Source organism: Parambassis ranga, chromosome 2 (genome assembly GCF_900634625.1).
Source record: "Parambassis ranga chromosome 2, fParRan2.1, whole genome shotgun sequence".
Classification (NCBI taxonomy): Eukaryota; Metazoa; Chordata; class Actinopteri; family Ambassidae; genus Parambassis; species Parambassis ranga.
The window spans coordinates 44,505,598-44,530,121 of record NC_041023.1 but is presented as its reverse complement, the minus strand read 5'-3'; the positions used below and the strand labels follow the sequence as shown (position 1 = coordinate 44,530,121).

At 41.1% G+C, this 24,524-nt stretch overlaps 3 protein-coding genes and 1 long non-coding RNA gene across 6 annotated transcripts in view; 1 reads left to right on the top strand and 3 right to left on the bottom strand.

The window, feature by feature from the left end:
• The window catches only part of LOC114449940 (major histocompatibility complex class I-related gene protein-like), a 212,787-nt gene that overhangs the window by 53,204 nt on the left and 135,059 nt on the right, over positions 1–24,524 (bottom strand). The gene's annotated exons all lie outside the window — the stretch shown is intronic.
• Positions 119–2,772, bottom strand: LOC114450097 (rho GTPase-activating protein 1-like). 3 transcript variants are annotated; one of them, XM_028428030.1, is made up of 7 exons: positions 2,681–2,699; positions 2,453–2,556; positions 2,235–2,311; positions 2,080–2,157; positions 1,269–1,379; positions 1,064–1,167; positions 119–984 (listed from the first exon to the last, which is right to left on the bottom strand). In XM_028428030.1, the coding sequence occupies exons 3-7, from the start codon at positions 2,266–2,268 to the stop codon at positions 832–834; spliced, it is 480 nt and encodes a 159-aa protein (XP_028283831.1). In that variant the 5' UTR covers positions 2,269–2,311; positions 2,453–2,556; positions 2,681–2,699; the 3' UTR covers positions 119–831. The 3 variants fall into 3 exon arrangements, with proteins under 3 accessions (XP_028283831.1, XP_028283822.1, XP_028283838.1); XM_028428021.1 differs by having other exon boundaries at positions 2,430–2,772; XM_028428037.1 differs by lacking the exon at positions 2,453–2,556 and having other exon boundaries at positions 2,681–2,719.
• LOC114445049 (NACHT, LRR and PYD domains-containing protein 3-like) lies at positions 4,569–22,687 on the bottom strand. The gene is made up of 13 exons (XM_028419995.1): positions 22,650–22,687; positions 22,302–22,407; positions 21,890–21,942; positions 20,896–21,454; positions 17,396–17,645; positions 15,785–15,831; positions 12,624–14,457; positions 12,225–12,398; positions 11,941–12,114; positions 11,651–11,830; positions 11,363–11,409; positions 6,320–6,368; positions 4,569–4,638 (listed from the first exon to the last, which is right to left on the bottom strand). Exons 4-13 carry the CDS (start codon positions 20,954–20,956, stop codon positions 4,569–4,571), a joined length of 2,886 nt encoding a protein of 961 aa, XP_028275796.1. The 5' UTR covers positions 20,957–21,454; positions 21,890–21,942; positions 22,302–22,407; positions 22,650–22,687.
• On the top strand, positions 7,259–8,324 carry LOC114452574 (uncharacterized). Its single transcript, XR_003672284.1, has 3 exons — positions 7,259–7,613; positions 7,716–7,873; positions 8,030–8,324. It is a non-coding gene; the product is annotated as an uncharacterized LOC114452574 (long non-coding RNA).

Below are 24,524 nucleotides of genomic sequence, written 5' to 3'. Positions count from 1 at the left end.
GGGCACCCTGATTTGAACTGTACATGATTGTTTACACAAATAAATATCAGTAAGAAAAAAACTAAATGTTCATTCAACATCTGTTTATTGTTTACACACATGGATGTTACAGTCTATATTTATATCTTACATACAGAAGATCCACAACATATCAAAAGTAAAGGATGAAAAAAGGAGTTAGGAAAATAACATCACTAAGTATCAATAAATGCTGGAAACCAAAATCATTTCTCCCACGGAGAAACATTGTTCACTGTCACCATGACAACAGTTACAGTACAAAGATCCATAGATTAGACTGAACTGTAATCGAGCAGCAGAGTTGAGAAAACATGTTAACTTGTTAGGATGATTCAGATGTGCAACAAGCTGTAGTGAATTTTAACTTATTGGCTGAAGAAGCAAGAAAATAAATCAGACTTCATTCTTTGTCTGACTGCATGTGATGTTTTTTTTTCCTTTAAAACATAAATATATGAAATGTTGATTCTCAAACCCGTGATCATTCATTACAGGAGAGCTGTGCTCAACAAAGCAGCGTGTTGAACGCACCTCTTGCTGTTTTAATCTATGGCAAAACGGGCACACTGGCACTTTGATGGTTAATCACACGATCACTTCAGGGGAACAAATAAGGCACAAGCATGCATGCACACACACACCTGTTCACCTCAACAATCTCACACACACCTCAACTGACACAGCCCTCTATTTTTTTTAAATCAACAACACAACACCAATATTCAACCACTGATGATGATGATGATGATGATGATTTGGCCTTTGAGAAATTAAAAGACAACAACTTAAAGAGCAGTTTTGGCCACAAAGCTAGGCGAAGACCAGGTGATGCTGGTCCAGCAGGGTCCGGGTGAAGTTGTTGATCGGCCCAATGGCGTTGCCCCGCCACCACAGCAGGTTAGGACCAAACACAACAGCCAGGTTACTGTTGGTCATCTTGTTCACCTCACTGTTGGCTGACACCTAAACACACAAACACACACACACAGCTGTCAGAAACAGATGCACAACTGTGAAAGGAAGTGCGGTGTCAGAGCTGTACCTGTGCCAGGAATGTGATGAGGTATCGCGGTGATGCGTAGTTCTCCTCAGGCAGAGACTCCACGAGCGTCTTCATGACGGTCACCTGACTGTCACTGGATACAGCTGCAACCAATCAAATGCCACCGTGAATAACAATCCTAGAGAAACCACCGATTATTCAACTATATTCAACATGACTTCTTGGACTAATGGTCTTGACATACAGGCCAAGTTGACGATGTCGTTGTAGAGCTGGTAGGTGAGCAGCGGCTCGGGCAGTTCCCCTCGGGCAGCCAAGTGGACGTCTTCCATGTCTCTGAAATTCACTGCCTGGCCTGAAACACACAAAGCCGCTCAGCTGTAAGCCTTCTTTCTTCTACTTCGTCTGAAAGAGCAAAAGCTGCACAAAACTCTGAAACACTAAAGATTCTGCAGGACGATGCTGAGGAAGTCCTCTGAGTCTGTGGTGGCTGTTGTCTGCTGGGGCAGCAGTCTGAGGGTGAGGGACATCAACAGACTCAACAGAATCATCAGGAAGGCGGCCATGTTGTGGGAGAGGACCTGGACTCTCTGACAGAGGTGTGTCAGAGGAGGATGTGGTCCAAAATAAAGACCATACTGGACTGTCCCTCCCACCCGCTCCACACTGTGCTGACCAGCCACAGGAGCTCGTTCAGCAACAGACTCCGACTCCCACGATGCACCACTGCCTGCCTGTCTCAATCAATCTACTGAACTCTGAACTGTAACAGTCACTCAGACACTGAACATTCATGTCATGCTCTTTACCATGTAAAGGTTTTTATACAGTAGTAAATATGTTCTTCTTTACATACACCTCAGGGATTTAAATGCTGTCTAGGTATTTAGATATTTATTATAAATTTCAACTTCAATTTCTCTTTGATTTCTATTTGTAACAAAAAAGAATTTATAATAAATAAAGTCATTCTGATTCTGACTTCTCAGCACTGCTAAGAAGCCATGGTTAACTCACATGTGAACAAAAGTCACATGACAAAATGGGCTTTTTACCTGAGTTGTACTTGAGCTGCACCTCCTTGACCAGAGTCACGTTGGCAGACCGTCTGAAGACACCCTCAATCTCCAAACCTACACACACACACAGTCAGTTGTTACTGACAGCGATGCCCTCTGAAATGAGACACGGATTCATCTGTGAATGTTACCTTGCTCTGACAGGAAGATAATGGTGTCTCTCATCACCACAGGAACCGGATCACCATCTGAATCCCTCTGTCTGAGTCTGACACACACACACACACAGACACATTTGTTGTCATACCTGTGACACAGACAGAGTCATAACGTGGGCCACAGTAGAATCCATGCAGTAGAAAATCAATGTTTTTAAATGTCCTTACTCTCTGACACGAGCAGGACTCACCAGCTGGTCACACTTGACAACATCATTCCTGAGATATGAGCGACTTTGTAAGACATACGCTCATTGGTCGGATACGACAAAGACGCCTCATTAACATCTATGACCTGGAACAACCAAATGAATTGATGCAACAATACTAATGTGATGATCAGAAAATACATTCTTGTTCAAAACAATTGCAGCCTCCAGGAGTCACAGGATTCACTGCTTGTTTGTAGGTTCACATACCTGTTCTGTGTAACTGTATCTCAGGTGTCAGGATAATGTTCAGCAGTGGGTCCTGATGGTTGATCTCTTCTTTGTATTGGATGACAGTCGGGTCAAAGGGGTCCAGACTGGAACTTTTGTCCTGGTTACAGAGCTGCTGGTCAGACAGGATCTCTTCCTCCTTACAGTCATGTTGTTGAGGGAGACCTGGAGGGACAAATGGACACAAAGACTAATGTGATGATGGAAACATCTAAAACCTGGAACAACCAAATGAGTTAATGCATCATTAAAATACTAACAAACAGAAAATATAAACATTCAGGTTCTGACAAAGAAAAAAAAACACTTCTAATGTTAAGTTCTGATATGGAAAGGATTTTCATCAAGTTTGACATTTTAGAGACATTTTACCTTGAGGAGCGTTGTGAGAGAGAACCATGTCATGGTTTGGTTCTGGTCCATCATAAGCAGCAGTTACTACAGAGGGATCAGTCTCCTCTTTCAGTACATGCTGCTCTCCTTCATGACTGGTGCAGACTTCCTGCTGTTCCTCTTTAACCTGTGGAGGTTCTGGTTCCTCCTGCTCCAGAATGGAGTTCTTCTTCTGGTTACAGAGCTGCTGCTCAGCCAGAACATCCTCCACTTGACAACTGTGTTGTTGAGGGAGATCTGCAGGTCAAAGGTCAGAAGGTTTACAGCACACAGAGAGATGTATTTTCTACATATAGAAAATTCTAACATAGAAATACCATCAGCTTTTCAGTAATATCATGTCAACAGACATTCAGCAACTTAGGGTGCAATAACAAAACATTAGGCTTCCCAGTGTGGGACCTTCACACACTACTAACTACTGTTTTTACATTATATTCCAAACTTACCAGTGTTTCCCTGCCATTATATAGGGGAGCAGCTATTTTCTATACAGCAGCAGATCATAGCAGAAGTCATTTAAGGTCACCTTTCCTATAGAACAGGTCTTTACTTTGTTCTTTTATCAAAAACAATAAATAGCTGCCCCATGGACGTACACAGACACACACACACACACACAGCCAGTGTGTCGGATTAACTGGTGCCTGAATTAACTGGTTGTCACCTTGGTGTGATATTGATGTAACGTAGGTGTATTGCAACCTCAAAGCATTTTTGTTTTGTACAAACCAGGAATTTTTCTTCCCCAAAATTCAATTTTTCATCATTTCAGAAGTAACAGTGAACATAGTGATGTCGGCCAGCATGTAACAGCATGTTCAACGGCCTCTGTTGTGTTGAAATTAATATATTGTGAAGCCAAAATTTAACATGCTCACATCTTGAACCACTGGAGGTTTGATAGCGGGATCATTAGACAATTAGCATCTGCTGTGATCAGGTAGTTTATATGAGCTGTAATTGAGCTAGTCTTGATTCCTGACCCCCAGGCACACAGGAGCCACAAATCTTCTGTGGATGTTAAGCTGTCACATCTTAACCTGGCTGTGGTCTGTGGAAGTGTGCACCACGGCACTGCGTGGAGTCTCCTCGTGTCCTCCTGTTAGAAACACTATGTGCTGAATGTGCACTCTTTTCAAACAGAGACGTTGTTGTTCCGTGACATTGTCATGTTTACATACCTGTTCTGTGTAACTTGATCTCAGGCTTCAGGAGGAGATCCAGCAGTTTGCGCTGACGGTCCATCTCTTCCTCGTACTGGACGATAGTTTGTTCAAACACTCCCAATATTTCAGCAGCAGCAGCAGTTAGCCGCTCGCTGATAAAACCTCTCAGAAACTCAGCAGCAGCCATTCAGATGTGATAAAACACACAGTAGTTACACTTCCGTTCAGCTAGCGAACAAACTACTTCTTCTTCACATGTGGTGTGCTGTCGCTGTGCTCGTCTTTTTCTGTTCCCTCTACTTCCTTCATTTCTTCTTCTTCAGCTTAATGGCGGTGGGAGCCACCCTGTTAGGCGCATTTCCGCCGCCTACCGGACTGGAGTGTTACAGCAGCAGAACAAATAAGAATGCAGTGTGCTACTAGAGAAGCATAAAAACTAGAAACAGATAAGTAACAAATAACCTAGAATTAAAAATAAAATTAAAAACAATGATAAGAATTATTTTATCTAGTGCTGTATTTGCATCCTGCATCATGAATGTCATGAAATAAAAAACTAACAACTCCAATAGAAGTATTGTACTGTTGGTTATAGTGTTGCACAAGAGGAACTGTACTGTTTTTAGTGCCATAAAAATAATACTATGGAACACAGTAGTACAGAGACATTTAAAACACAGGTGGTGGTATGGGGGGCAGAGGAAGAAGAAGAACACAGCAGCAGTCCTCAGTGATGCTCTGATTTGTTGCAGTGCTTCTTTATAATGGTCTTTAATTCTAACTAACTGCATTGATTGAGAAGAATTACTGCAGTAGAGTGGTTACTCTATTCCACAGACATAAGAATTGTAAAAACCTTATTTAATATCCAGGTGATTATTTGAGGGTTTTTCAATTACGATTAATGAACGATCATTTTTATTGTTTAAAAAATAATTACAAGCTTCAGAACGTCCCCTGTCCATTCTCACCAACAACTCCACTAATACCTGTGCTCTGCTTCAGGTGTGTGCAGCGGTGCAACAATGAAAAACGTCCCATGTGAAACAATTTACCACCGCACTGAGTTCCAGACATTTTAGACATTTAAACCAGTGTTGTCAGTATATGAAAAATTCATATCATAACGCAAATTCACATAATTCATTGCGGGCCGCCATAAATGTTTCTGCGGGCTGCCATTGGCCCGTGGGCCGCACATTGAGTACCTATGCTATAAACCCATAAGGTGGTGACCTTTGGCTACGTAACCCAAAACTCAGCCTTTCACTCTTCAGCCACAGGAAGTAACCCCACAGACCACTTTAACCTCTGAACCATTTTTAGATGCTTAAAGAGACGTTTAACAAGGGGAAGTGTCGGGGTGAAAATCCCCTTGTTTCCTTGTTTCCCCTTGTTTCCGGAAACAAGGGGATTTTCACCCCGACAGAGCTCAGTGGTTAGGAGCTCATTTCACTGCTTCTAAGACAAAAACATGTTCTGACCTGAAGTCACAGTCAGTGATTCAAATGAAAGTGAAACATCATCAACGTTTAAAGCACAAAGTTGAAGCTGCTGTCACTTCCACACACTCTGCTTCTACACACAGCACAGACTCACTGAGGAACCAGAAAACAAAAAGAACCCAGCATGTAGAGGTTCAGTGAATGTGGTGTTGAAGGTGTGGAGGTGGATCAGTGTGTCAGAGGAGACTCTGTAGAAGGACAGAGTGCCAGCAGGACAGTCCACATACACTGCTACTCTGTCAGAGACAGAGGAGGAGGAGATGGATGTTCTTCTGTTATTGTGACAGACATAGTAACAACCATCAGAGCAGATCAGACTCCAGGACTGATTGTTTCGTCCAAACACGCTGTCAACACTGCCTCCTTTCCTTCTGATTCTTCTGTAACTCACTGATATGAAAACCCTTCCTCTCCACTCGACCTCCCAGTAACAGCGACCAGTCAGAACATTTCTACACAGCAGCTGAGGCCACAGGTCAGATCTGTCTGGATGATCAGGATATGGCTGCTTCTCTCTCACATGTGTCACATTCCTGTTGTTGTCAGACAGTTTGAGGTTTGTGTTCACTGAGTTTGTGTCGACTTCAAGTTGACAGAAATCTGATGGAGAGAAAAAGACACAGCTGCAGTTTATCATCTGACACATGTGATGGCTTCATTCTGTCTTTACTGACTGATGTGTTGTTCATTCATACAAAGTTTATCATCAGACTTTTTGTCACTAATGTTTGAATGAACAAATACACAACTATCAGCTTTGTGTTTAAACATGACTTTATCATTACGTGCAATGGCGTCCGTGTGGCAGCGCGGCGACTGTCGATCCTTCGCCGCCAGATTACATTTGAGTTTTTAATGACCTTAACGACCTTCTATGATCATGAAAATAAAATTACAAATAACAGGAATAACACAAAACACAATAACAAATACACAACTATCAGCTTTGTGTTTGCTTGTTGTGCAATCAGCTTGTTGTGTTTCTCGTCAGTGCTTACAGAGCGGGATGTAAATAACATATTTCAATGGCAAAAATAAAATAAAAACCACGGACATCAGCACTGTTAGCTTAGTCTAGTGTAGTCATAGAGTTCAGTCTATCCAACCAGCATGTCGCTCTGTCCGATGGTGGGAGTATGTGCGCACATGTGTCTGTGTGTGTGTGTGTGTGTCTGTGTACACGCATCGTGCCTCTGTTTGTTTAATAAAGGAACAAGGTGTAGACCTGTTGTATAGGAAAGGTTTTCTTAAATGGCTTCTGTTATGATCTGCTGCTGTATAGAAATTAAAAAGAAATGAAATTGACTTGACCTGATATAATGATGGAAACACTGAACTGATTCTGTTCAACCCGATGGGCCCGTGGGGGCAGCCATGTTTGTAGTCCCATGAAAGAGGACAATCTACTGAATCGAATGATGGACTACAATACCGAGCTGACGAAAAATCCCAGCGTAAAGACTAGACGCACACAAACGGCGCGATGACGCTACGCTAGCTAACGTGGGTGGGCGTCGTCCTTTGTGGAGGTAGTAGTTGGTTTTAGTTTGTAGTGGTGTTCTTTGGTGACTTTGGTGTATTTTAGTGAGTTTCAGTGATATTTAGTGCCTGTGAGTGACAGTAAGTGGCACTGAGTGTCAGAGACTTTCTAGCTTGTTAGTTAGTTCGCTCTTCATAATGCTGAAGAGAACGAACCGTGTCGAGAGGGACATGGCGGAGATTTTGGCAGAAATTCAGCGGCAATCAGATGTTGAATTTCAAGACTCGTCTGACTCTGACGTCAGCAACATTGATTCTGAAGAAGAGGCAATGTTCTTGGAGAAGATGGACCCAGTTTATGAGTAGGTTTGTGGATTTATTTTGAAGTGTAAAGTTTTTTTTTTGCTAATCTGTGTTATAATAATAATAAAACACGATTTATTATATATACATGTATGCACAACAGAGTGTAGCAGGGTGGTAGTTGGGATGAGAGAAGAGGATGCAGAGGATAGTGGTGATGATTGACTGTGGCGACCCCTAAGGGAAGAGCTGAACGGAGATGAGGGCAGTGATGTTCCAGGCCCATCTGGGCTCAACACTGAGGCATCAGCTCTCCTTTCAAGGTTTGTGTGCTGATTATATGTGTGGTTGTGTTGTCATTCAATAATATATCTATTACTGCTTTATTGTTATATTCATTTGCTTTTCTGCTGTAGAAATTGATGTGATGTGATTTAATATTTTTCTTTCAACATCTAAATTATTTTTTCATACAACAGTGATCATGATGGAGATGAGACGGATGAGGACTATGTCCCCCCACCACGCACTTCCTCAACGCGCAGGTCAGTGCGGTCACCAGCCACCTCCTCGTCCTCAAGTCCTGGATCCCCCTCCCCTGACCTAAGGCCATCAAAGAGAGGCCGTGGCATTAGCCGTGGTGGGTGAGCCAGCAAGCAGCCAAAGCTAGCAACTGAAGATTTTCAGGCTCAGCAGGAGAGGTGGCACATTGACATTTTCCAAATTTGATATTTTGTTTTTGTTATTTATTTTTCATTATTGTATATACACATACATATTTATAATGAAACGACTCTATTTGGAGACAAAATCATACATTTTGATGTTTTTTCTATTGATTTTATACTGTGCACACGGTAAAATAAATACTAAAAAGCTCCAGTAGATGGCAATAGACTAGTATAATGGATATAATATATATATAATATATAATAATTTTTAATATATATAATATTTTCCAGCCAGTTCCCATTGGAAATGGTAAGTAACCAGTAACCAGTGGTGCCAAATTGTGCCAAACTGAGTGTCCGCCTGGTGATATCCTTACTAAAACCTTTGTGAAGACTTTACTTGTTCAAATTCTATCAAATTTGGATTTGTCGCCAAGGAATAGCTGAATGTGATCAATGGCATCTGTGTGCATAGAATCATTGTTGGCATAGTGTTTTCCTCGTTAACGTTACATTTCTCCTTTAGTTTATTCTAATTAACCCAGGCATACTAATAGACACAATATTTTTAACACTGGAAATGCATTCTCTGAGGTCCCTAGATGTCCCTAGACACCAAGAACATGCATATGCACATTATTATTGTGGTGCATTTCTTTGTTTTCTTTGGGAATGTCTTTTTAGGCATTTTTATGGCTAGGCCCTTAGTATGGCTAGGGTTTAAAGGGTTAAATATGTTGAATGTTGGATAATTAGGATATACTTTGTGCTCATCTATGGTATTTCCAGAGTGTTAAAAGTAGAAAAATGAACCGTTCCACCCCTAGTAATACTAATTTGGATATTTTTTTGTACAATTCTCATGACTGTGGAATAGAGTAACCACTCTACTGCAGTAATTCTTCTCAAAATCAATGCAGTTAACACGTCATGCATGAGGAGAGAAAATACCGTCAAATACCGAAAACCGTTGTTATTTATAATTTCATAATAATATAAAAATACCGTGATATAGAACTTTGGTCATACCACCCAGCTCTAATCCCAGGGATTTTTTGTGCATTACAATGTTTCTCAGGTTCAGCCCCATATGTGTTTATTGCACATTACTGGATACAGACCAATAAATGTAAACTGTAGAGATGCAACTGGGTCATTAAAATGATTACACATAATTTCTTTCTTCTTTTTTTCATTTCTTTTCTTTGGCGGCCCAATGTTGGGTTCTTAAATTGGCCCTCAGCTATCAAAACTTTGAGAGCCCCTGCGTTATGGCATATAGGTCAACCAGAAGTGACAGACAGGGAGCGGGTTACTTCTATGATATTGATCCCTCCCTTGGTTTTTCAGTCACTTCATTTGAACTGCTGATCAACACAAGCAGACCAATCAGCACAGATTCATGGTGAACTAAGTTACCTGTTGTTGTTGGAAGCTTTGAGTAACCTGTTTCTAATCTGTTTAATCTGATCTGTTCTGTTTTTCTCTAAAATCTGACAGTCCAGCTGATGGTCTCATTGGGAATACAGTGAAACAGAAATGTAGAGTTTGAGGTTATGCCTTGTGATGGAAATTTTAATATCTGTATATGCAGTCGCTCCTTAATATTTGTTATTACTTTAATCTGTAATCCTTGTTGTTAATTCCCTGGGTCATCTGTGTCTGTCCCTGTATATCATAGCCTCCCTTAATCTTTGAGTTCACTTCCCTGCAACACCCCACCTCTTGTTTCTCACCAAGGTGACAGATCCTCTGCCTTTTGCTTTTCAATGTTAATGTCTAGACCCTTTTCCAATATACAAGAGACTCCAGGGCGCCATCCTGAGGTGTGAATTAACATCCCACATTGCAGAAAATGTCAAATATGGTCACAGAGACAGAGGGCTGTGACTTGCTTGGGGGAGTGCCTTCCCCAGGCATAAATGTTCTCTTCTCCCCATGTTTGGGGTCTTTCATTCATTCTGACTGCTAGAGTGTTTTTGATTGACCTTCTTTGCAAAGAATAAATCCTTGTCGGCCGGCAGAAGTCTCTATTTCATTTTTCACCAGAGCAGAAAAGTTTCCACAACAGCCTATAGTTATTTTGGCGCAGAAAGTGCAGAAAGTAACAGATGTAAACCTGTTTTGTTATAATAATCTGCTCCATAAAACTGATTTGTTACCATTAGGTTGACAAAACGGTTTAATTTTCAGTTTGTTTTGTATTTGTCATCATTGCTTAAAGTTATTATTGAATATATCAGAAATAGTTATTGAGTTAAAGGTAGGGTAGGAGATATTGAAAACTCAGTGAGAGTCAGCCAGATTTTGAAAGTAAACACACGCCCCTTTCTCTCTGGGCTCACCCCGAAGCCATGCCTCCCAATCACATGGACGCACATTACCTGTGACTTCGGCCATCATGCACGTACCTCCCTGGTGCGCGCAGAGCAGGAAGAGAGTGATAACCAGCCAATACTCTGCGCAGGGTCGTCCCGGAGGATTGCCTGATGTTTTTAGTGTTTTATAGCTACAGATGATTCATATTCTTCATTTTAATGAGAAACTGACGAACTAATCGGTTGCTATATGATTGTAAAGAGAAGTTACACTAATTTAACAAAAAGTGCATCAGAATGAAATCAGAATACAGGAAATGGCTTCTACTTCATATAAAATTTTTAGAGTTTAGAGTCTACTTTTTCTACTTCTAAAATTTGAGTAAATTTTGCTTGGCTTTTTCTAATTGATATTTTGTTCAGTAACTGTTATTTAAATATTTTAAAACTAATACTGCATGCACTTTATCAGCGTTGTTTGCCTTTTAAATCTACTGATAATTTTTGAGAAGTGACAGATTAGGCTTTTAGTCATTTACACAAAAACATGCAAATTACTGAGACACAAATCATCTGGCTCATGTAAGAGAGGAAGTGAGGAGGACATGAGAGTAAGAAGACACTTGGGACATGCTAGCAGGTCACAGTCAGTCCATATTCACTCCAATGACATCACATCCAGACGTTACAACAATAAGTAAGTGCGCAATGACACTGTGACTGAATACAAGAGACAAATGTCCATTAAAGACAGGACTTCTGGTGGACTGATAAAACACTGACTCATGCACAATAAAATGAGGAAAGACTGAGTCAAACTTACACTTCTTAAGACCAAGTCTTAAATTCTGCTCCCCACCATGGTCCACCCTGCAGGAAGAAACACAGTCAGAATGATTTTCTATCCAACATGAGTCCAAACTGCTGATCAACATGAAGCAGAGTTCCTCAGTTTGTCAGAGACACAATGAGTGGATCCACCAGGTTCAGTAGGTTTTGTGTCATTTACATGTCTGAAATCTTAATTTTATAGCTTCATGATGGAGGAAGATTAAAGATCAGTGGAGTGATTTTTACTGTAAACACATTACACACTTATATTTGTGCATACCTGAGAGTGTCCAGTCTATAGTTTGGACTATCCTGAATGTCCAACAGCAGCTTCACTCCTGAGTCTCCTGGACCCATTAGATTGTAGCTCAGGTCCAGTTCTCTCAGGTGGGAGGGGTTGGAGGTCAGAGCTGAGGCCAGAGAAGCACAGCCTTCCTCTGTGATCAGACAGCTCGATAACCTAGAGTTACAAAACAAATGTGAAAACAAAAGGCATGAAGGATTTATAAATGCTGTATACTTTGAATCTGGGGCTGAATTTAAATGTTTAACAACCAGCTGCATCCAGACCTGAGAGCTTCCAGTCTACACTGTGGCGTCTCCAACCCAGCAGCTAACTGCTTCACTCCTGAGTCCCACAGGTTGTTGTCACTGAGGTCCAGCTCTCTCAGACTAGAGGACTGGGAGGTGAGGACTGAGGAAAGAGAAGCACAACCTTCCTCTGTGATCAGACAGCTCGACAACCTAGAGTTACAAAACAAATGTGAAAACAAAAGGCATGAAGGATTTATAAATGCTGTATACTTTGACTCTGGGGCTGAATTTAAATGTTTAACAACCAGCTGCATCCAGACCTGAGAGCTTCCAGTCTACACTGTGGCGTCTCCAACCCAGCAGCTAACTGCTTCACTCCTGAGTCCCACAGATTGTTGTCACTGAGGTCCAGCTCTCTCAGACTAGAGGACTGGGAGGTGAGGACTGAGGACAGAGCTTCACAGCTTCTCTCTGAGAGGTTACAGCTGCTCAGCCTGACAGAAAAGAAAAGTACACATTTTACAACACTGACATTTATAGTAACTGTGACTGCAAAATGGACAATGACAAAATAGTAATGTGAACCTGACAGCCACAACTATAGAAGATATTTAAATGTGTCCTATAGATAGAAATAAATATTTAATTGTGAATCTAGGTGTGTATTTAACCACTCAACAACATGAATCATGTTTGAAAGGTTTCATAAATCCACCTACAGAACTTTGTTGGAGGCTTTGACCACTGGCAGCAGCCTCAGAAGAGCCTCCTCTGAAGCAGAGTATTTCCTCAGGTCAAACACCTCCAGATCTTCTTCTGATGACAGTAAGATGAAGACCAGAGCTGACCACTGAGCAGGAGACAGTTCATCTGTGGAGAGACGTCCTGATCTCAGGGACTGTTGGATCTCCTCCACTAGAGAACGATCATTCAGTTCATTCAGACAGTGGAACAGATTGATGCTTCTCTCTGCAGACACATTCTTACTGATCTTCTTCTTGATGTACTGGACTGTTTTCTGATTGGTCTGTGAGCTACTTCCTGTCTGTGTCAGCAGGCCTTGTAGGTGAGTCTGATTGGCCTGCAGTGAAAGACCCAGTAGGAAGCGGAGGAACAAGTCCAGGTGTCCATTTGGACTCTTTATGGACTTGTCCACAGCACTCCGGTGGAGGTGTCTTAGTTTAGATTTGTGTCTAATGACTTTAGACCACCGAGATTGTTCCAGCAGGTTCACAGCAGAGTTGATGAAGGTCAGATGGACATGGAGAGCAGCCAGAAACTCCTGAACACTCAGGTGGATGAAGCAGAAGACATTGTCTTCCTCTGTGAAGATCTGTGTGAACACTCCTGATTTCACTGGGGCTGCTTTATCAATGCCACACTCTGTCAGGTCTGATTGATAGAAGATCAGGTTTCCTTTCTGCAGCTGATCAAAAGCCAGTTTTCCCAGAGCCTGGATCATCTCCCTGCTCTCTGGGCTCCAGTGTGAATCTGCCTTAGCTCCTCCATCATACTTTACCTTCTTCACTTTGGTCTGAACCACCAGGAAGCGGATATACATCTCAGTCAGGGTCTTGGGCAGCTCTCCTCCCTCTCTGGTTTTCAACATGTCCTCCAGAACTCCAGCAGTGATCCAGCAGAAGACTGGGATGTGGCACATGTTGTGGACGCTTCGTGATGTCTTGATGTGGGAGATGATCCTGCTGGCCTGCTCCTCCTCTCTGAATCTCTTCCTGAAGTACTCCTCCTTCTGTGGGTCAGTGAACCCTCTGACCTCTGTCACCACGTCCACAAAGTCAGTAGGGATCTGATTGGCTGCTGCAGGTCTTGTGGTTATCCATATGCGAGCAGAGCGCAGCAGTTTTCCATTGATGAGGTTTTTCACCAAGATATCGGTGGTGGTGGACTTAGTTACATCAACAGAGTGACTATCGTCAACATGAAGGTCCAGATGAAGGCGGCTCTCGTCCAGTCCATCAAACACAAAGAGAAGCTTGAATTCGCTCTTGTCGTAGTTGCTGTTTCCTGATGACTGCAGAGCAGTAAAGATGTAATTAAGAGCCTCCTCTTTGATGTCCACAGTCTCTGGGATACATTCATGAATGAGGTTTGCCAAACTGAACTGTTTTCCCATCCGTGGATTCAGATGACGGAAGTAGAAGGGGAAAATGAGATGTACATCTTGATTGGCTTTTCCTTCAGCCCAGTCCAGCATAAACTTTTGCACCAGGAAGGTCTTTCCAATTCCCGCGATTCCATTGGTCAGCACTGTTTTTATGGGTCTGTATTCTCCAGAAGGATGTTGGAACATGTCTCCAGGTGTGACAGATTTCTCAGTGTCTCTGGGCCTCGAGGCTTTCTGGATCTGTTGGACCTCATGCTGTGTGTTGTCAGGGCTGGCTGTGATGTATAGCTTTGTGTAGATATCAACCAGAAGCTTTTTTTGTATTGCCGAGCCTTCTCGTGCACACAGAAACTTGTCCTTGAAGTGTGATTGGAGTTTCTGTTGGTAATATGTGATGTGGTGTGGCTCCGGTACTGGAACCATCCCATCTGTGTCAAACACAGTGAGTAGGTTAGTGTGTGTACACATACAGGCAGTGAGCATTAACTTTTAGAGGCAGTCCAGTCTGTTCCTACAAAGCAATACAGTTCCATCATTGCCCAAAACATGTCTCTGCTGCAGGTGATTCAAGATGGGGGACACAAAAGTGCCACACTCTTCGACACAGCCGTGTTCTAATGGGAAAGTGTTAAAGCTACAGAACATCTCATCAGTGTGAATCAGGTTCCTCAGTCTCACTCTTCCTTTCATGACAGGTTGGTGCCCCCTGCAGTGCGAGCATGGAAACAGCAAAACAGACCTGACAGTGGCATGTTGGTATTTATAAAAACAAACGTGTGAAAACCAGCAAAACTTTGTCTCTAGATAAAGTAAATGATTCTATAAAGAGGCTGGTGGTTTGTTATGTCATTGTTAGTTATAAGCATGTGTGTGTCTAGGGAAGTGAAAAAGTGGAAAGAGTTAAACACAGAGTTTAAGGTGCTCTGATCACTTGCTTTGTCTTTCAGACTTACGATGCAACATTTTCAACTGCTTTCTTTATTACCTACATAACATATTAAAACATACTTGTACTTTTACTTTCAATACTTGAGTACATTTTAAAGGAGAGACAGTGAGATCTCAAAGTGGCATTTGGTATGCCTCGTCTGCTTTAGTGGCACACACCACTATCGATGCCCCGCCTAATCAGATAAGCTGGATTCAGTGTTAGGCTGTAGTTCATGAACTCAGAGGTAAGCAGTGCCCAAAACAACAAACAAAAAGACACTAAAACACACTAAAGTTCCCTAACAAAAGAAAAACACGACAAAGCTAGAACCTAAAACTCCTGACCCAAAACAGGAGAACATGGAAACAAAGAAAAAGGGCTTCTCCCTCCTACAAGCTGCAGCTACACATGACAATATATACAGAGCTATTTACAAATGACAATGACTGATCCAAAAGCAAGATGGACACCAGCTACACAAACACATCAACACAACAGGTACTCAGACACAGACTAAAGACACACAAATCATCTGGCTCATGTGAGAGTGGAAGTGAGGAGGACATGAGACTAAAAAGACACCTGGGACATGCTAGCAGGTCACAGTCCATATTCACTCCAATGACATCACATCCTGACGTTTGATGGACAAAAGCCTTTTTCTTGTTGCATATGTGGGTTAGAACAATAAGGATCCAGTAAGTGTGCAATGAAACTGTGACTGAATACAAGAGACAAATGTCCATTAAAGACAGGACTTCTGATGGACTGATAAAACACTGACTCATGCACAATAAAATGAGGAAAGACTAAGTCAAACTTACCCTTCCTCACATCAGGTTTTAACCTCTGCTCTCCACCATGGTCCACCCTGCAGGAGGAAACACAGTCAGAATGATTTTCTGTCCAACATGAGTCCAAACTGCATGAAGCACAGTTCCTCAGTTTCTCAGAGACTCATCTGTGTCAACTCCAGAAGAGTCTCTCCTGATCTGCTCTGTGTTTATTCATGTCCTCCATTATGTGAAATATTGCTCTCTGTCAGTGCTTTACTTGTAAAATACTCTTCATGCAGCAACAGTGTAGGTTTGATCTCAGCATTGTGCATTTATCCAAAGCAGCAAACAAGCCACACTGTCTCTGACTGTTTCTTTCACTATATATGCAAACACAACCCTGGTTCACATGTGTCATGGATGGAAGAGTTTTCAGACAGTTCAAATAAAAACATTCACTCATTCATGTGTGTAGTTTTTACATTGATAATATTGTAGCGTCTCACTCAGTGAAGCTGCTCACTGCTCTCTGTTTCTGACTGAAATAACTCCTCCTTCGACCATTGTGTTGTTGCCTCCTTTGAAGCTTCACATGTGGATTGTTTCAGGAACATTTGTTTGTGGGATAATTCAGTGGTTCTTACAGCTGAGTATTAATTAATAAGTAAGCGGTCGAAAGTGGATGGATGGACAAAGAGCAAAACTGGTTCAGTGAAACAAAAGGCCGAACCCAGTTTTCTAAGCTTTAGGCATACACTAGGGTTAGACAAAGAGTTATCCAAAAATAGTCAAAAGGTCAAAACTGCAGTTAATAAACAAATAGTATGGCTTGAAGTCTTGGAGAGACACAAGATGCTCTGGCAAGGAGTACAATAATTTCCTTGCCTCCATTTTCCAAAATAACATTGTGCACATGTTTTATTGGGATAACCTTATTAGTGAGAAAACAGGACATTCATAGTATTTCTGATTAAAACCATCTTAGTAGTCGCTATGGCGCTAGCTTGGGCTGGTAGCCACATGTGCCATTATGCATTGCTGAACTCCCGTGTCCCTGTTTCTTCAACAGCTGAACCTGGATTGTTGAGAGCCATGTGATCTGCGTGTATTTGATGTTTGAGTGACATCTGGTGAGTAAGAACATTGATACTAGTTTTAAGTGGAGGTAAATTGTGCATTTGCTAATGATAATATGGAGTAAGGAGGCGTTCAGTTCATGTGTTGTGCTTAAAAATATTGTTCATATTATGATGTTAAAATACATTTTCCTCTGTTTTTTTGAGAGTGAGTGGTTTAAAAAAAAGAAGAAAATGGGAGATGAGTAGTTCTAGTATGGAAAGTAATGGTCCAGCCAAATTGTCTCATGTTAATGTTGATATTTATCAGTTAAGTTGATAATGAGAATAATTATAATGATCATTGAGAGACCATGTTTTACATGGTACATGGTTGTGTATACATGTGTTTATATGTCCTTATCTATATGTAAAGACATATTTTGCTATGAGAATATTATTGTAACCCTATTTTGGCCTATACAGGCCGGGTCTCTTTTCTTTATGTGGAAAAGTAAAGGTAACACGAGTAACATATAGAAATATATATTGTTCCCTCATGATGACACTGGTGTTCAGGTCTGGGTGTCCTCACAGAGCTTACTTCTTATTGAGTTCATCAATGAGCAGCTGCTCGTGCGTCTGAAGGATGTGGTAGAATTTGTCTTTGGCCTCTGTTCCAGCTTGCAGGAACGTGTAGAGCTCCCTGACCTTGTCCTGGTTGGTGGGCTGAGCTCTGATCTGATCATATGCTTCCTGCTGGATGACTGAGCCCAAGAGCTGGTCCAGGATGGGGTCGATGTTGCTGATTCTCTGGATCAGGTCGGCTCTGTGTTTATCCACAAAGTGCATGTCTGAGAGGAGAGCAGAGAAAGATGATCACCTATGTGGTGCGTTCAGGAACCCCTGCCCTCTGTCCTGTGAGGACTGATGGGCTTCATCAGACCAATCTCCCATTTCTGCAGTAACAACTTTTAACCTGTTCTCATGATGACTGGTCTAACCTGAACAGCAGCTAACTCTGAAGAGTCTGTGCTGTTCATCAGCCATGAAGCCACAGCTCCTTGTGTGTGTGTGTCAGATACATTCTGCGCTGATACTAACTGCAAACCTTATACGTTTTGTATATATGTTATATCTTTACCTTTACAGAGGGTGTATAGAAGGCTGAGTGCCTGACATTTCCCAGTTTGGGATCAATCAAAGAATAAAGATCATCAATCTATCAGCTGGTTTATGGTGTGTTCAAGAGGAACTGGTGCTGACCTTTGGACTCTTTGACATCAGTCCAGCTGTGTCTTTAACTGAAACAGAGAAGGAGACACCATCAGTGACAGACTCACCAGACCTTCAAAGTTTGAACTAGCCGCAAGTGGCATTCAGAGAGGGAATGATTGTAGAACAGACGTTTGTTCTGAGTTTCAGTTTTAAACAACAATAAAGATCAATCAGTTACAGAACACTTCTACAGCCTGCTGTGATTCTAAAAGGACACTACAAGTAACTTTCTTATCTTTCGTCTCTTTATGTTTTTTGAATGTTTTAATTCAGACTTCAAGATAAACACAAACACATATTTAAACTTTGAAATAGCAGCAGCTTCAATTTTCAGGGTGGACAGCTACAGGTATCTGGGTGTCCACATTGACCGCAAAATGGACTGGTCCACAAACACAGATGCAATATATAAAATAGGACAGAGTCACCTGTATCTCCTAAGGGAGACTCAGGTCCTTAAACATCTGCCAGACCATGCTGCAGATGTTTTGTGCTGGGGCAGCAGGATGAAGACGGCCGACACCAACAGACTCAACAAGCTCATTTGGAAGGCACTAAAAAAAGTGAAGTCAGTGAGTTGTTGGATCCAATAACTGTAATTATGTCCAATTTAATTCACTTTTTTGTGCTACTTGTTAAAGCAACACAAACCAACAAAGGTTACTTTAACAAGAATACATTTTAAACCAAACACGAAAATATGTAAACATAATTACATTTATTTGATCCAACAACTCACCAAGTTCACTTTTTGGAGGGTCATCAAAGAAGAACTGTGCATGTTACACAGTCAAGTGCTGCCACCTAGTGTCAGGTATAGGTATCAGATTGGTGATTCAACAGTGTTGTGTTGAATTTACTTAGATGGTTTGTGTTGCTCAGTGAGTTCACTTTTTTTCAGTAAAGCTTCCTTCAGGAATAACCCTGCTCGTGAGCAATGCAATGTGTGGCCATCCAATTAGCAGCAGCACAGTAAAAGCCACTTTCATTCATTCATTCTTGTCTGTAATGATGCAGTTTGTACCCAGAAGGGCTCACAATAGGAAAATCAACCTCATTTAAACTATTATATTTATGCAATTAAAAAATTATTTTGAATATAATTAATTAATTGTGATGTATTTTTGTTATATATATTTATTTCATTTATTGTGTTCATCACGTGTAAAGAACTTTAACATAAAAACAGCTTTTATGTCACTGTGTGTCCCTGCTGTGATGATGCTCTGCCAGCAGGTGGTGCTGCAGTGAAGCCATCAGATAGTTCAGGCTGTGTAAAGGCCTCCATCAGCAGTGACAGTTTCTCTGTTTACAGACTGAAGATTTCTTAATCTTAATCTTAATCTAATATTGTGGATTTATGATCTGTATTTCTTCTAGATACACTGTATGTATTTTATGCATATCTGTACAGGAGGACCGTGGATGGGGGGGGGGAGGGGGATTCATGTTTGTGCATGTTCATAAAAAAAAAAAAGAAAACATTTAACTCAAAGGCAGACTCATATAATGTGTAATTTAACTGGAATTTTTGCAGCAAAAACCATAAAACAGGGAACCTGATACAAACATGTGACTGTAAGCAGCTCAGTTAACACACACACACACACGCAAAAGCAGAAAATATTAATACAATTATAAATAAATCATTTCAAAATTAAAAACACAACTGTTCTAAAACAAATTAAGATTTTCTGCACAAACAGAATTTACACTCATGTTGTTATCTCTGTTTTATATTATTAAATAAATGTTATTAAAGTTTAAAGGAACACCAACAAAGAAAAAAAAAAGAGGAAGAGCTTTTAGTCAGAGTTCAGTTTAGTTGTTACTTCCTCATTCACATTTTCACCATTGACATCGGTTATTCTAAAAACTCTCCTATGTCGTTGCTTTTGCTTCATTAATCACAACAACTCCTCCATGGTATTTCTGTTTTGAACGTAGCTATCCCCACAACACAGATATGTCCCCACGTCTGTGGAACAGTCTGCCTCTTCAAGTCAGATCTGCTCGATCTGTAGAAGAGTTTAAAAGCAGACTCAAAACACATTTGTTTTCCTTGGCTTTTAACACTAAATAGGCAGCTCACCTTGGCTTTTATCACTATTTTATGCATGTTTGATCTTGTTTACTGTACTTTTATTATTTTACTTTGATTTTATTGATACATGACCTACTCCTGTGTACAGCACTCTGATCAACCAAAGTTGTTTTTAAATGTGCTTTATAAATAAACTTGACTTATATACAACACTAACTGGACACAATTCATCTAACCCCATACATTCACACACTGTAAAGTGTAATAAGTTGACATTACTTAAAAAAGTTTGGAAACCGATTGCCTCAAAATGTCTAAGTAAAGTATGTCATTAATTTTAAGTCAGTAAAGCTGAAAAAGCTGCGTTTAGACTACTCATGCCATGATGGAACTCAGTATAGTTACGTCAAAGTAATTAGTTTGGTGTACTATAAAATATCAGTTCAGATTACATAAAAAGTACGAGTTATGTTAAGTAAGCACTACTCAAGTATGAGGAAACTGATGTCAGTCCCTGAATAGGGGATTTGCACCATGAGTGAAGGTGGATGGGGAGCAGTGAAATGTCTACAGATCTGTTTGAGTCCAGGTGCCTTGACCTATTTTCTTAGCTATAACGTTTCTCAGAGGATTTAGACCTCAATTTTAAGGTATCCTTAAGATATTGTTATGAAATATGTTGACATGTGTAATGTAAAACTACAATGCAGAAGTAACTTTACGAAACACAATCACACAAAAACACAGAAATATAAATAAATAAAATTTGTTTTAGTGTTTACCTTTTAACATATGGCCAGCGACCGCAGATGAAAAATAGCCCTCAGGTTGATTCTTGTGCATTTACAGAAATGTTAACGTCTCATCTGAAGCTCCTCCTTCACAGCACTCAACATCTTATCTGAGGGCAGCAGGGGCTGATGGGAGTTTTGAGCAGCTCATCTTCATTTGGCCTCTGCTGCATCACAGTGTCACTAGAGGAAACTAAGGTTCTTCCTGTTAAGTTTGCCTTCAAGTACTTAGCTTGGGGTCAGGCTTTGACCTAGAGACAATTCTGAGTGCTGTATACATAAAATTGAATTGAATTCATGAAGAAAGGGTTTGCTGTCAGGACCATACCAAACCTCATCCCTCAAAGTGGAGCCATATGACCACCAGAGATGATGTTTGTTTTTCCTGTGGAGAGTCAAAAGATTGTACAGCTCAGAGTGTAGAAAGAACAGAGTCTACATAGTTAGCAAGGACACAGACTTAAACAGGGCGTTGTGGTGTGCTGGCTGCAACTTTCGCAGCTGCATCTGCTTGTAAATTTCCATCACGTCATCAGTGTGGTTAGTGTCACTGCAAAAAAAAAAAAGATGTTAGAACACGCCTGTGTTTCAACAGGGCCCCAAAGTCATGAACACCACAAGCATGAGAATCAGTTTAAGTGGTGACAAACTTCATTTGTCATTTACAAGCTTCTGTTACAGCAATCGGTTTGGTTGACTGAGCAGATAAGTAAACAACAGGTCTTGTTTCCACAGTGTCAAAGAACAGAAGTCATGTATTCACTCTTTTCACCTACAGTCTGAATAGTCTAGTCAGGTCAGGCAGTCCAAGGGTGGGAGTAGCCTGTAAAGCTAGCTGAAGGGCTCAAAATGTGTGACTTTGTCATGTCATGGTAGCATAAATAAGAGCAGAGGGGTCCTGTTTCAATGGATACTGCTGTTGGCAAGGTCTATGATCAGACTTAGGAGGGATGACAACAGATTCAACAGCTTTGATGAGACCTACATCATATTGATGCTTTACCCACAGTGTCAGCCACCTCCTGGTAGCAGCTGCATCTGTCTCAGACAGGACGTGAGAGGAAGAAGAAATATAACATAAGAAAAGATCAATGTTTTTTTTCCATCTTTCTGATTCTAGCATGGGCTGTCTCACAACAAGTGCCCTTTGAATTCAGATAACATGAACAACATGAACAGATATTACAATCATATCTGACTGTCCTGCTATTGATATGTACATATTAGTAAAATAGGTGATTAATAATATGACAGCAGCCTTAACACACATCTGGAACCTGTCACTTCAAAGCGGCTGTGTTCCAAAGAACATGAACATTGCTAAAGTTATAGCACTGTTCAAAAAAGGAAACAAACACAACTTCACAAACTACAGACCAACCTTACTGCTGCCTCACCTCTCTAAAGTCCTTGAAACTTGAGATGTCCTTGAGATGCCAGAGTTTTCTTCAAGGTGTCTTAACATTGCTTGTGGTGTCCACCAGGGGTCCTTCTTGTTACATTCTGCACAGCACAGATCCTGTTTAAAGCATATGGTAACTTCTTACCTGGTAACATCCAGAAACTCTTCACTCTGAGAGAGAAGTCTAACAGTCTGAGAGGTTATGGCAACTATAAAGTACTGATGGTCAAAGGGTTAATACTAATAATCATTTATATTAAATTATTGATGATTGTAGTATATTGTGTGATTCTATGTTTCTGTGCATAGATTCATCCTGTGGTGTTGTTATGTATGTGCTTACAGTATGACAGGAAGCAGCTATACTGGTTATGTTCTATGAATGATGGAGACGGGGTGCAAGCATGTATCCAGGGTCAGTTCTGCAGGCTTGTTACACTGGCCCTTACATGGTCCTAGAAAAAGTAAATGACCATAATTACACAGTTGCCACACGGACCATAGGCAGAAAAGCAGGCTGTGCCACATTAATATGTTGAAACCAGACTTACAGCGGCTGCTGGCTTCACAGTCTCCTGTCACTGAGGCCTGTTCTGTCGCTGTCCGGTGCTGAAATCGTTGACCCACTGTATCCCGGTGGCGCTGTCCAGTGCTGAAGCTGCTGGTGGGGCTGCTCCCTCTGCGCCGTCGTCTAATGCTGATGGTTGTGATGAACAGCTGGGGAGGAAGTACGATGACGATGGACAGTTTTGATGAGTAGCTGGCAAACAACTCCTGGAAGGAGATTGCCAAAGGTGGCGATGCCGGCATATTAAGAAATTAATTCCAGTACTGATCATGGCATTACAGTGGCTCGACACACACATTAAACACTGGGAGATGGGATATATTATTCCAGACAGTCATCCACACGTTCACAGAATTGAATTCACACATACCAGAGGTCAAACAATCGTCAGCTATACCTAACCTTCTATCTATTATCTTGCTATGAGTGCTTAAACAGCCACTTCCTGAGCAATATCGGCTTGTTAGGCCAGAAAATCACAATTTGCAATACAATTGCATTGTCAAACTTTGTGTGTGACGTGCGCTGCAGGGGGAGGGCCGTATGAGGAGCTTGGCACACACACTTCTCATGGAGTGTAAAAACTCTGATGCTGAAAGGAACGTTGTTCTTGTTTTTACCACCTCGTGAGCAAGAAGAAAGTTCTTGGTTCTGGTGGAGTATTTTTTTTTTTTTTAGATACTTTAGTAATCCCAGAGGGAAATTCTTTAAGGCTGCTGCCAAGCAGTGTCATACAACCTTCTGGTTATTGGACAACCCTGCTATACCACTGCGCCACTGCTGTCCCCAAAATGGGACAAGCTTAATTAATCATACTGCTCTGCACTGTCACTTTAGTATAGTCACTGTAGCTGCTCCAATCATGATCCACCTGATGACTATTTGCACTGTTTACTTTCCATCTTGCACTACTTTGCACACTTGTACCACCTCAAGATGTAGTACCTGTTACACTGAGTTCATATCAGGGTCTATGTTGTGCTGTTACAACCATTACTCATTACTGTTAAAATTAAAACCCAAGAAAACAACTGTAAGTCACATGCTTTTTTTCCTGCAAGGAGCAGTCACATACACAGACAGAAGTCTCTGAAGGAATACTCAAGGTCTTTCCTGAGCAGCTTAATACAAGGAAAAACAAAATCATATATCAAGGTAAAAAATCTACATGTCACATGTAACACGTGGGGAGGATACATGCTGCATTTTCACTGACCGCTTTTTAAAAATCTAACAACAAGAGCAGGACTTCATGTCTGGCTTCTAATGTGGACAGCTAAACTATTGCTTCAACTAAAACATTTCCCACAGGTTTCGCAAGAAAATGGCTTCTCACCTGTGTGAGTTCTTATGTGGTCACTTAAATAACCAACTTTCCTAAAACATTTCCCACATGTTTTGCAAGAAAATGTTTTTTTGGAAAAAGATTTTACACAATGTTCATATTTTAGAGATTTTTTTCCTGGAGGAGACTTTTGAGACAGAAGCATGCCACGGCTTGTTTCTGGTTCAATATAGTTACTTTCAGTCACTATAGAGGGCTCAGTCTCCTCATTCAGTACATGCTGTTCTTCCTCCTGATTGCTGCAGAAAACCTGCTGTTCCTCTTTAACCTGTGGGGGTTCTGGTTCCTCCCAGGCCAGACTGCAG

Excerpts from the sequence above, each read along its gene's own strand:
- LOC114450097 (XM_028428021.1), bottom strand. The coding sequence starts at position 2,268 with ATGAGAGACACCATTATCTTCCTGTCAGAGCAAG. Across the intron at positions 2,158-2,234 it reads TATCTTCCTGTCAGAGCAAG|GTTTGGAGATTGAGGGTGTC; the intron begins GTAACATTCACA and ends GTGTGTGTGTAG. Across the intron at positions 1,168-1,268 it reads CGACATCGTCAACTTGGCCT|CTGTATCCAGTGACAGTCAG; the intron begins GTATGTCAAGAC and ends GATTGGTTGCAG.
- LOC114445049 (XM_028419995.1), bottom strand. The coding sequence starts at position 20,956 with ATGCACAAGAATCAACCTGAGGGCTATTTTTCATCTGCGGTCGCTGGC. Across the intron at positions 15,832-17,395 it reads ATTGATGAACTCAATAAGAA|GGTGGACCATGGTGGAGAGC; the intron begins GTAAGCTCTGTG and ends TTCCTCCTGCAG. Across the intron at positions 12,115-12,224 it reads TGTAGACTGGAAGCTCTCAG|GTTGTCGAGCTGTCTGATCA; the intron begins GTCTGGATGCAG and ends TTGTAACTCTAG.